General features: G+C 45.3%; 2 protein-coding genes across 2 annotated transcripts in view; both read right to left on the bottom strand.

The window, feature by feature from the left end:
• Nucleotides 1–7,116, bottom strand: part of SMIM19 (small integral membrane protein 19) — a 9,080-nt gene extending 1,964 nt beyond the window's left edge. Inside the window, exons 1-2 of the mRNA XM_082272062.1 lie at nucleotides 6,946–7,116; nucleotides 4,355–4,479 (exon numbers count right to left, since the gene is read on the bottom strand). Of these exons, the coding sequence (XP_082128188.1) occupies nucleotides 4,355–4,479; nucleotides 6,946–7,079 (259 nt within the window). The 5' untranslated portion in view covers nucleotides 7,080–7,116. The remainder of the gene's footprint in view (nucleotides 1–4,354; nucleotides 4,480–6,945) is intronic.
• Nucleotides 1–12,837, bottom strand: part of LOC309566766 (ER degradation-enhancing alpha-mannosidase-like protein 2) — a 242,145-nt gene that overhangs the window by 45,310 nt on the left and 183,998 nt on the right. The gene's annotated exons all lie outside the window — the stretch shown is intronic.

The following is a 12,837-nucleotide window of genomic DNA, read 5'->3' as shown; positions in this document are numbered from 1 at the left end:
CTGTAGGCAAGACACACTTGTCTTTGTACTCCTCACCTGGTTGCCGTCACACACGCTTGACACCATCTGAACCAAATAAGTTCATCTTATGCCCCATACACACGTGCAGATTATCTGAAGACTTTTGTCTGCAGACTTACCTTTTCTATGTAGTTCAAGGGCCTGCCGGATTGCATACAAATTGAAAGTGTTTAGGTTTGACCTCATATTATATGGTTTTGGTAAGTCTGCAGACAAAAGTCTTCAGATAATCTGCACGTGTGTACGGGGCATTAGTCTCATCAGACCACAGGACATGGTTCCAGTAATCCATGTCCTTAGTCTGCTTGTCTTCAGCAAACTGTGGGCTTTCTTGTGCATCATATTAAGAAGAGGCTTCCTTCTGGGACAACAACCATGCAGACCAATTTGATGCAGTGTGCGGCGTATGGTCTGAGCACTGACAGGCTGACCCCCCACCCCTTCGACCTCTGCAGCAATGCTGGCAGCACTCATGCGTCTATTTCCCAAAGACAACCTCTGGATATGACGCTGAGCATGTGCACTCAACTTCTTTGATCGACCATGGATTGGGCCTGTTCTGTTTCAGGGTCTTGGCAATCTTCTTATAGCCTAAGCCATCTTTATGTACTGCAACAATTCTTTTTTTTCAGATCCTCAGGGAGGTCTTTGCCATGAGGTGCTATGTTGAACTTCCAGTGACCAGTATGCGAGAGTGAGAGCAATAACACCAAATTTAACACACCTGCTCCCCTTTCACACCTGAGACCTTGTAACACTAAGGAGTCACATGATCCCGGGGAGGGTAAACGGATAATTGGGCCCAATTTGGACATTTTCACCTAGGGGTGAATTCACTTTTGTTGCCAGTGGTTTAGACATTTATGGCTGTTTGTTGAGCTATTTTGAGGGGACAGCAAATGTACACTGTTATACAAGCTGTACACTCACTACTTTACATTGTAGCCAAGTGTCATTTCTTCAGCGTTGTCACATGAAAAGATTAAATAAAATATTTACAAAAATGTGAGGGGTGTACTCACTTTTGTGAAATACTGTACATACATTTTACACGCTGTATACAGTACATCCAGAAAATATTCACAGCGCTACACTTTTTCCACATTGTTATGTTACATGGATTCAATTCATTATTTTCCTCAAAATTCTAAAAACAATACCCCATAATGACAACGTGAAAGAAGACTGTCTGAAATATTTGCAAATGAAAAAAAAAAAAAGAAAAAGAAAATCTGATGTACAGTACACAAGTATTCACAGCTTCTGCTCAGTACTTTGTTGAAGCACCTTTGGCACCAATTACAGCCTCAAGTCTTTTTGAGTATGATGCTACAAGCTTGGTACACCTATTTTTGGGCAGTTTCTCCCATTCATCTTTGCAGGATCTCTCAAGCTTCATCAGGTTGGATGGAGAGCGTCAATGCACAGTTATTTTCAGATCTCTCCAAAGTTGTTCAATCGGGTTCAAGTCTGGGCTCTGGCTGGGCCACTCAAGGATATTCACAGAGTTGTCCCGTAGCCACTCCTTTGTTATCTTGGGTGTGTGCTTAGGTTCGCTGTCCTGTTGGAAGATGTAGGGATGGTATTGGCCAGGTGATGAACAGTGCCTGGTTTCCTCCAGATATGACGTTTGCCATTCAGGCCAAAGAGTTCAATCAAACCAGAGAATTTTGTTTCTTATGGTCTGAGACTCCTTCAGGTGCCTTTTGGCAAACTCCAGGCAGGCAGTCGTGCCTTTTTCTGAGGAGTGGCTTCCATCTGGCCACTCTACCATACAGGCATGATTGGTGGAGTGCTACAGAGAAAGTTGTTCTTCTGGAAGGTTCTCCTTTCTCCACAGAGAAATGCTGGAGTTGTGTCAGAGTGACCATCGGGATCTTAATCGCCTCCCTGACTAAGGCCCTTCTCCCCCTGATCGCTCAGTGGCCCGCTCTAGGAAGAGTCCTGATGGTTTCAAACTTCTTCCATTTACAGATGAAGGCCACTGTGCTCATTGGGACCTTCAATGCTTCAGAAACATTTTCTGTACCCTTCCCCAGATTTGTGCCTCGATACAATCCTGTCTCGGAAGTTTACAGACAATTCCTTGGACTTCATGGCTTTGTTTGTGCTCTGACATGCACTGTTAACTGTGGGAGCTTATATACAGTAGACAAATGTGTGCCTTTCCAAATCATGTCTAATCAACTGAATTTACCACGTATGGGCTCCAATCAAGTTGTAGAAACTGATCAAGGATGATCAGTGGAAACAGGAGCACCTGAACTCAATTGTGAGTGTCATGGTAAAGGCTTGAATACCTATGTACATGTGTTTTTTTTTCCTTTTTATTTTTAATAAATTTGCAAAGATTTCAAACAAACTTTTTCACATTGTCATTATAGAGTATTGTTTGTAGAATTTTGAGGAAAATAATGAATTCAATCCATTTTGGAATAAGAAACACTTTGAAAACACATCAGAACTCAATGGGGAAAAATCTCATGCTGGATATCTATACTGATATGGACTGGGTAATGTGTTAGGAATGAAAGGATGCCACATCGCTTGATGGAAATGAAAATTATCAACATACAGAGGGCTGAATTCAAAGACACCCCAAATATCAAAGTGAAAAAATGATTTAGCAGGCTAGTCCATTTTGCTGAAATTTCATTGCAGCAAATCAAAATGGCACTCAGTAGTTTGTATGGCCTCCATTTGCTTGTATGCATGCCTGATGTCCTAATGAGACAATGGAGGGTGTCCTGGGGTATTTCCTCCCATATCAGGACCAGGGCATCATGGAGCTCCTGAACAGACTGGGGTGCAACCTGGCGTGGGAGGGACTGAAACATAATATTCCATTGGTGTTCTATTGGATTTAGGTCAGGTGAGCGTGGGGGCCATTCAATGGTATCAATTCCTTCATCCTCCAGGAACTGACTGTATACACTCGCCACATGAGGCCAGGCATTGTAATGCACCATGAGGTTCCAGGACCCACTGCACCAGCGTAGGGTCTGACAATGGGTGCACGGATTTTATCCTGATACCTAATGGCAGTCAGGGTGCCATTGTCTAGCCGGTAGAGGTCTGTGCGTCCCTCTATGGATATGCCTTCCCAGACCTACCACCAAACTGGTCATGCTGAACGGCTTCTCCAGACCCTTTCATGTCTGTCACATGTTCTCTGGGTGAATCTGCACTCATCTGTGAAAAGCACAGGGCGCCAGTGGCGGACCTGCCATTTCTGGTGTTTAATGGCAAATGCCAATCGAGGCCCATGGTGCCAGGCAGTGAGCACAGGGCCCACTAGAGGATGTCGGGCACTCAGGACACCCTCATGAAGTCTGTTTCTGATTGTTTGGTCAGAGATCTTCACACCAGTGGCCTGCTGGAGGTCGTTTTGTAGGGCTCTTGCAGTGCTCATCCTGTTCCTCCTTGCACAAAGGAGTAGATACTGGTCCTGGTGATGGGTTAAGGACCTTCTACGGCCCTGTCCAGCTCTCCTAGAGTATCTGCCTGTCTCCTGGAATCTCCTCCATGCTCTTGAGACTGTGCTGGGGGACACAGTAAACCCATATTGATGTGCCATCCTGGAGGAGTTGGACTGCCTGTGCAACCTCTATAACCTCGATAGGGTCCAGGTATTCTCATGCTACCAGTAGTGACACTGACCCTAGCCAAATGCAAAACTAGCGAAAAACAGTCAGAAAAGATCAGTAGAGAAAAAGTGTCAATGGCCTCTATCTGTAAAACCATTCCAGTTTTGGAGGTTGTCACATTGTTGCCCATCTTGTGCACCTGCTAATTGAATTAAATATGTAACACCAAAGCAGCTGAAACTGATTTACAACCTCCTCTACTACTTAACTGACCAGATCAATATCCCAGGAGTTTAATTTGATGCTGTACTCTGATTAAAAAGTGTTCCTTTCATTTTTTTTAACAAAGTATATACATACCATGTACTACTGAAGGCACAGCAATGTGACCATGTTTCCCATTATATGTATATCTCCAGTACACTAACAATAAGGGGATGGCACCACAATAAGCAGAAGAAATGTATTGCCAGCACAGTGCACGATAGACATTTCTTCTCCATATTTCATATTCCACCCTCATTTGGGGTGTAACAGAAAATATGGTCGCATTCAATTCCTTGCCACCCCAATTAGTTAAAAAAAACTGGCTCCTAACTTTTTTAGTAGGCTCCTCAATTCAAAGAAAATCTGTCAAGCCCTGTAGTAAGCAACCTATAGCGGTATCTGCTCTCCGTTAGAAATAACAGTCCTAAATAATTTGCCTATTTCATAGAAGGCTCCCAAATAAATGATGAAATCCTTACAAATGTAATACATCTCTAGCTGTTGGCGCAAGCGAATCTTCTTCATATCATCATAAAAATTTGACTCGGATGCTGTCTCTACAGTCGGTGGCACTGTAAAAATCCGCATGATCTTCCTTTTGTTCCTGAAATAGAATAGAAGAAACATCTTAAATATCAAAGTGTCCTCTATTCATAGATCGACACATTGCATTGATAGTAATTAATGTTGTTTTTTTTTTACTATCCACTTGACCTCCAGAAGATTTACCCCCCTTCATGACCAGGCCATTTTTTGCGATACGACACTGCGTTAATTTAACACTGACCTGAAGACGTCAGTGTATGATGAAACCGGTAGGGGACCGGTATCGCTCGCACTATACACATCTCCCCAGCGTCTCCCTCTTCAAGGACTGATGTTGTTGGCTGCTGCATCCACACAACCTGCCTGAATGCACCCCTGGAGGACCCCTGGTGGACTCCGTTCATTGATGCTTGTTTTATCTTTTGCAAAATGTGAGTGTTGAATCTGCTTTTTATTCATTAAAAGTTTCATGTTCCAAACTTCCTACACTATGAGCATTTTTGTGCTCATATGAGGGCCTGTTATCCTGGAGGTTATTGAGGTCTGATCGGCAGGAGGGACCATCCATCCATCCACCTATCTGCAGTAGTGAGGATTACCTATAAGAAGTGTTTGCGGATCCTTGTAATGGGGATCAACTTCAGCTGGTAAGAGGCCACACATACTGGTGTCTGGTGGAGGTTTCAACATCACTGCAATACCTGGTGCATGGGACGGTTTTGGAGGCCCCTCTGTCTTTGGACTTTTATATTTTTAACACGACACCATCTTTGCATGGAGTGACTATCAACATTATTTAATTTCTGCTGATTGTTTGTATCAAGCGCTGCATACCTTGTTTTTCATCTCCAGCGTCTACTATAGCCGCTAGCAATAGTCGCAGTCTTCTCCCAGCAGGGGGGGGGGGGGGGGGGCGTGCATATTGCTAAGTATATGGCCAGCATAAGGGATGTGATGGATTTTATTTAAATTTACCACTTCCCCCATCAGGATGGAATTCTGCCTTGCTTACAGAGCTCTGTCCAACTTCTCTAACGATCGGCGGGTGCAAGCGGTCATCCATTGGCAGGCACCCACTGATTGGCTTCTGCTATGGGGCGGTCGTTAAGTGGCTATACTTAGGATTTAATAAGAATGGAGTAGTGGTTTAGTGTAGAAGATTAAAAAAAAAAAAAAAGACTCATTTTCAAGCTGTACTTCCTATGGGACATGTGGTTCATCACACTGCATCACAATAGGACACAGTTGTGTCAGTGTTGGTCAACAGGGGGGAACCCATAGCGTACGGGGAAGTAGTTCTTACTTGCTTCCTATGCAGGGACAGCTTTTTCTTTAGGTGCTGATTTTTTGGAACAGCGTCACATTATGTCTTAAAGGAGAAGTATAGAATTATAAAAATACAAACCTACATATTCATCTCCATGCTGCCGTATCTACGTGATGCAACAGCTGCCCCCCACTGGCTTTAAGCCCAAAAACTGAGCAATCACATGGCCGCTGATTGCTCAGTCAGCTCTGAGCAGAGTGAACAAAGAGCAGTGACTGTCAGTCACCGCTCTTTGCTGTGCCCGTCAGTCACCGCTCTCCGCTGTGCCCGTCAGTCACCGCTCTCCGCTGTGCCCGTCAGTCACCGCTCTCCGCTGTGCCCGTCAGTCACCGCTCTTTGCTGAGCCCGTCAGTAACCGCTCTCCGCTGTGCCCGTCAGTCACCGCTCTCCGCTGTGCCCGTCAGTCACCGCTCTCCGCTGTGCCCGTCAGTCACCGCTCTCCGCTGTGCCCGTCAGTTACCTACATATTCATCTCCATGCTGCCATATCTACGTGATGCAACAGCTGCTCCCCACTGGCTCTAAGCCCAAAAACTGAGCAATCACACGGCCGCTGATTGCTCAGTCAGCTCTGAGCAGAGTGAACAAAGAGCAGTGACTGTCAGTCACCGCTCTTTGCTGTGCCCGTCAGTCACCGCTCTTCGCTCTGCCCGTCAGTCACCGATCTCCGCTGTGCCCGTCAGTCACCGATCTCCGCTGTGCCCGTCAGTCACCTACATATTCATCTCCATGCTGCCATATCTACGTGATGCAACAGCTGCTCCCCACTGGCTCTAAGCCCAAAAACTGAGCAATCACATGGCCGCTGATTGCTCAGTCAGCTCTGAGCAGAGTGAACAGAGAGCAGTGACTGTCAGTCACCGCTCTCTGCTCTGCCCGTCAGTCACCGCTCTCTGCTCTGCCCGTCAGTCACCGCTCTTTGCTGTGCCCCTCCAGTGCTCACTGGAGCACCAGGCTGGTGAGGGCGTGGGTGTAGCTGGCTTCAGCACTCAGCTGGATGAATTCAGACAACATGGTCGGGATACGTCCAGAGTCTAAAGCGGCTCTGTGACCTCAGCTGACAGCAGGCTTTAGCCTGACCCAGAAGAGAAGTATGGCCATAAGTAAGCTGCATACTTCTCCTTTAAACCAAAATGTTAAGCTTAGAGATGCAATATGAGAAATCAAAGACAAGATCTAAAGAAGGCCAACAACTTACTTCCTGGCATACATGAAGAGGCCGAAGCTCACAAGAATCACTATCAAGTAGACGTTGGTGGCTTCATTCCAGGCTTCATGTACAGAGTAGTCAATGTTACCGTCATCTGCCATCACCCCATATCCTCCAGCCATAGCCTTTGGGGGGAAAAAAGTGTAATGGGATAAATAAACAATTATTAATATTAAAAGCAAACCTATACAGAGACAAATGTAGCTGATCTCCTAAAAATGCTAGTTGCCTGGCTGTCTTTTTTTTTTTTCTCACAAGCATTCAGCAAAAACAGTCACATCTTTTTATTGGTTCACTTGTTGAAGTTGGTGACTCCTAGGAAATTGCTTGAAAAAAAAAAAAATCAGGGAGAGTGCAAAGGACGGGTCACCAGTACTGCCTGTGATCTCCAGGTGCCTAATCTTTATCATTAACCCGCTGGCGCCTCCGGGCCCTTTAAGGGGTTTTAGATGCCAGGAGGGGTTTAGGATGATGTGACCACCGTGATTGGCTGTCACATGACCCGAAAGCTCCCGATGGCAAGCAGCCATCGGGAGCTTTCCGTTAGCCATCGGTAACTGTGCCAGGAGCACGCAGGGCGTGCTCTCAGCACCGACAATTTTTGTATATTTTTGTGCTGTAGGCACCAACAGGTTAATGTTTTCCCATGCCTCATTCTGCACTGTGTGGTGGCGGCCATCTTGGTATAGGCGGAGCTTTGCCTTCTGGTTTCGGAGCCTCCAGCAAGGAGAACAGTGACCAGAAGAGTAGCGAAATCATCAAATCTCACTACAAGACTCCTGAGACCAGCAATCAGAGGCAGCATTGCTCCAGAACACAGAGGGGTGTCCATCTAAAATGTAATTGCAAGCCGCATCAGCATTATGGTTGTCCTCAAAGGGCCGGTTGTATCTGAAAGACTAGATGTCCAGAGTCCCCAAACCTCCTATATCATAGTTCAACCACTTACCAGCTGTTTGGAAGAAGCTGGGAAGCAGAAAGTGCAGGGTCTGGAGGAGGACCTGAGAGGGTGGTAGTCAGCAGCCTGAGTCTGCTGACTGCTGAGACCAGGAGAGGCGGAGATGAGGGGGGTGTGCTGTGGCTGCGCAGAGAGACAAGGATCTGTAGGAGGAGTTCTGTCCTCCTTTCTGCTGAGACAGGGGCAGAGGGGACCCTCTCCCTGGCTTCACAGAAAAGAGCAGGATCTGGCGAGGGGGGGGGGGGGGAATGGGAATCTGTTCTCCTCTCTGATTGCTGAGACAAGGTGGGGGTGGAAATGAAGGGGGTTCCGCAGCTGCAGGAGAGGTGTGAGGGCCACATATAATGGCCTGGAGGGCCAGGTTTGGCCCACGGGCCTTGTGTTTGACACATGTGCTCTAGAGCTCACACTGTAGATATACAGCTATGATACTGTAGGCACAGGACTGCCTAGCACCCTCACAGGTACATCTTCCATTCCATGTGGTGGGTAGGAAAGTGCGCTGATTCAATATAGGGTGTGCTGCTACCTTAGAGTGTATGTTGTAGAATAGGTAAAGAAATCAGGTGCGCTGCCCTAGTGCATATGTGCAACATACAAAATGATGTAAACAAATAAACCAAAAATGCAATAATAATGCAAAAAAATGAAAACGTATGCAAATCGTGTAAAACAAAAAATGTCCAGAAGGTGACTAGTGATACACCAATGTGCAATAAACGTCCATATTATAAGTCCATAAATAAAGTGCAAAAAATGGTGACAAAAACTTCCAGCTTGGGGAAAGGTGAACTGTGATTGGAAGGTGCAAAGTCCCACCACCAGCTTGGCCTCTTACCAGAAGTTAAACGTTAAGGGCATATATGAATATGACCGCTCCAAAGGTCATGCAGCCAGGTAGAAAAGTTCCCAGAAATACAGAAGGCACTCTGACACACTCGTGCTCCCTAGACTCTTACCGGACAAAAGCCAAACAAGAAGCCTGGTTCTATGGTGATGAGTGGTCCTGCCGGGGGTTACTGGACTCTAGGATGGCTGATGTAGTTGCTTGTGTCCAAGAGGAACAGACCCAGTCAGAAAGCCTGACGAAAGAAGATCCTGCCAAAGGTGGCTAGACTCTGATTGGCTGCTGTAACTCCTTAGTCTGGTCGACCTCAATAATAGGGGACACAACAGAGGGGACCGCAATGGTGCATTACCAACAGTAGATTTTTATTAAAACAAGTGGTTGCACTTACAGTTGTGAAGACAATAATAGCGAGTTCCCTCACGGAGGAGCTGTATGGCGGGGTCCGCCTGCAGTGCAGACCGCTGCCTGGTCTAGATGTGATGACGCGGCGCCTCCTCTCTGACGCGTTTCTCCCGATAGGGCATCCACTTAGATAGGAGGTAGAGCCAGCGCCATCACTACCGCCATTATATATGCCCTGTAGCAAGTACTTCCGGGGTTCGGGACCCTCCCCTTCTTACCTGTAGACTGGCCACTTATCATACTCTTTAATAGCAAAGTCCAAATCAACCAAAAGGGGATAAGGGGACTCTTGGGCATCACCAAATATTGTTATGATGTGTGGTTACAGTCTGGAAGGTCGGGATGTCCACCGGAAGTACTTGCTTTGTTTACTTCCTGTCGTCTCATATCTATGATGCTGCTTCCTGTGCTGATGACAAGGGCATTTCCTGTGTAAGCAGAGTATGTATTCCTCTCCCCCACAGGCATAACAGCCAATAGGAAGAGGAAGACGATCTCCACCTACTACTTAATATACAGAATATTGTTATGCCGCATATCTTCTACAAACTTTCATATCATTGCAGCGAAATAGATAGGAGCCTTGAGGAACATTGAAAAAACATTAAAAACATACAAACTTTTAATTCCATTGAATTGACCGGGCTACTTAACCCTTTCTAGTGTATGATGGTGTATAATGCTTTTATAAAAAATCATAAAAAAGCTGTGGGGTAACTACTAAGCTTCCCGCCAGCTTGGGTGTATTAAAACACGAAATTCTGAAAGAAAAATGAATAAAAATTCCTACCAAAAGTGGAATTGGAATTAAAATAGTATACTCAAAAAATAAAATAAAATCAAAATTAAAAAGGAGGAAAAAGTTTTTTGATTTGAATTTCTTCAAAACTAGCTATTAGAATGTGGAAGAAGATCCTAGTCACAAATGTTGTAGCTCCATGCAGAGACCCACACACTTCTAACTAATAGAGGAAACATGAAGGAAATGGGTCAAATTTCCAGTAAAGGGAGCATGGGACATAAATGTCAGCTGTTATTAATAAACGCATTTATGTCCCATTCAATGTTGTGTCCTAGGGGCTTGTAACTTCTGAGCTCATAGATCCAGAAGGTTTCCCTTCTGGAAATTGCTCTTTTCATATTACTCCCCCGCCAGTGGGGTTGATACTTCTCGATTACAATAATCTTCAGTTTGCCCGGATTTTTATGGTGGTGGGTGGCAAAATGTTTCGAAAGACTGTGACCAGGGAAACCTTTCCGAATATTGGCCAGATGTTCGCCTATTCGGATGTTGGCAGTCCTAATCGTCCTCCCCACATATTGCTTCCCACATTCACAGGTGACCAGATACACTACCCCTTTGGTGTGACAGGTGATAAAATCCCTAATGGGGTAGCTCTTTCCTGTGGTGGTAGAGGTAAATTGCTTGGTCTTAATGGTAGTAGCATTTAGACAGATGTTACACCTCTGGCACGGGAAGTATCCTTGAAGGTTAGGGAAAAATTTAGGAGTTGCAGGTTTTTCAACGGGATTCCTAGCTATAATTTGTTTTAGGTTCTTAGCCTTTCGGTAGATCATTGTTGGTTTGGATGGAAGCGAAGGACCCAATAACGGATCTTGTTGTAAGATTCCCCAGTGCTTCCGAAATATGTGATTCATCCATCGATAGTGGCTGGAGAATTGAGTTGTGAAGGCAAACTCAAATTTTCCCATAGCATCTTTTGATTTATCTTTCTCCCTAGGGACAGATAATTCGGATTGTTTGAGAGTTGCAATTTCACGTATCTCTCCTTCTAATTCATTCCGGTCATATCCCTTCTCAATAAACCGATTCTTCAAAAGCTGAGCTTGTGTTTTGAAGTCTTCATCTTCCGTACAGTTGCGTCTAATTCTCCTGAATTGCCCTTTGGGCACAGATTTTAACCACATGGGGTGATGGCAACTGTCGATGGAGATGAAGCCATTTCGGTCTGTCGGTTTTTGGTATGAGCTGGTAATGAATCTTTCTCCTTTCCTCCATATCACAAGGTCAAGGTAGCTTATAGAGGTGGTACTCCATTGGTAGGAGAAACGTATACCCCAGTTGTTGCAATTTAGCTTCCCCATGAACTGGTGTAAGCTTGCTTCCTCTCCTTTCCATATGATTAGGGCGTCGTCAATGTAACGCCGCCACATCACTAGCTCGTTAGTTTTCTCCGCGAAGATGTTCCTGTTTTCCCATAGAGCCATGAACAGGTTGGCGAGGCTGGGGGCAAATTTGGCCCCCATAGCCACGCCAGTCCGCTGTAGGTAAAATTGTTGATTATGGTAAAAATAGTTGTGTTCCATACCAAATTGGAGAAGTTCTAAAATGAATTTCTTCTGATTTAACGGGATGTGATAATCTTGGTCTAAAAAGGTGCTGACAGCCTCGTAGCCTAACTCGTGGGGAATAACGGTATATAATGAGGCCACGTCGGCTGTGACCATTATCACATTCCCTGGAACTTGGAGTTCAGTGATCTCTTGGATACACTGGGTGGTATCCTTCAGGAACGCCGGTGTCTCCTGAACTAACGGCTGGAGGAAATGGTCCACATACTTCCCTATCCGGGATGTAACCGAGTCAATGCCACTAACTATCGGTCTCCCCGGTGGCTTTATGAGGCTCTTGTGGACCTTTGGTAGGTAGTATATGGTAGGAATTCGAGGTGCAAGAGGTATTAGGTGTTCTTTCTCCTTTTTACTTAAAATGCCATCCTTATGACCTTTGGACACAATGCGTTCTAACTGCTTTTTATAGCTCCAGGTAGGGTCCTTCTTTAGGATTTCATACGTCCTTCTATCAGACAACAAATTGTCCATTTCCTCCATGTAGTCCTCTTTCTTTAATAGGACTGTACCCCCGCCTTTGTCCGCTGGGCGGATCACCAAATCCTTTTTATCACATAGAGCTTTAATACCATTCCATAGATCTTTTTGTGGTTTAATGGAAGCATCTTTTTGTTCCAACTCCTTGAGAATAACATCTCTGAAGATCTTGATATGGTGGCTGGATTTCCCAGGGGGGTTAAAGAGGGAAGCATTCCTCAGATTAGTAGGTATACATGTAGGCTGTTTGTAAGAAACGTAGTTTCTCTCGTGGGCCTTGTCGAGGAAATGACGTTTGATGTTGAGTTTTCTAATATATTTGTGTACGTCCAAAAACGTCTCGAACTTGTTTAAGGATTTTTTGGGGGCAAATTTCAATCCTTTCCCCAGAGTCTGTTTTTCTGAGCTGGTAAGGTCAATCCCACTCAGATTGAAGATGCCTCCTGCCTCTATTTGTTCTTTTTTCTTGGACGTTCCTCCCCTGCAGCCCCTGGTCGTTTTTTTCTTTTGGCTTTGGCAGAGCCCCGGCCTAAAAAACCCCGCGGTTTGGTGCTGATGGGGGTTTGCGATTGCTCTGGGTACTCATTTATCCATTCCTCCTCCTCATCTTGGTTGTCCCTAAGAGACTCATACCTATTTTCCACAGGAGGGTAAAAATTCCTCGGGGTTTGAGGGGTTGCTGGGTAATAATCAGAATGCTCCCTGGGACCTCTTCTTGGAGATCTGGACCTGGATCTTCTATAGTATCCTTCATAGTCTGACTCCCTTCTCCTTCTTTCTCCCCTAGGGTGTTCGTATGCGGCATTCTCATACCTATTCC

This window comes from Pelophylax lessonae (genome assembly GCF_965119305.1).
Source record: "Pelophylax lessonae genome assembly, chromosome: 11".
Taxonomy (NCBI): Eukaryota; Metazoa; Chordata; class Amphibia; order Anura; family Ranidae; genus Pelophylax; species Pelophylax lessonae.
The sequence above is the reverse complement of the archived record's forward strand: the minus strand, read 5'-3'. Positions and strand labels throughout refer to the sequence as shown.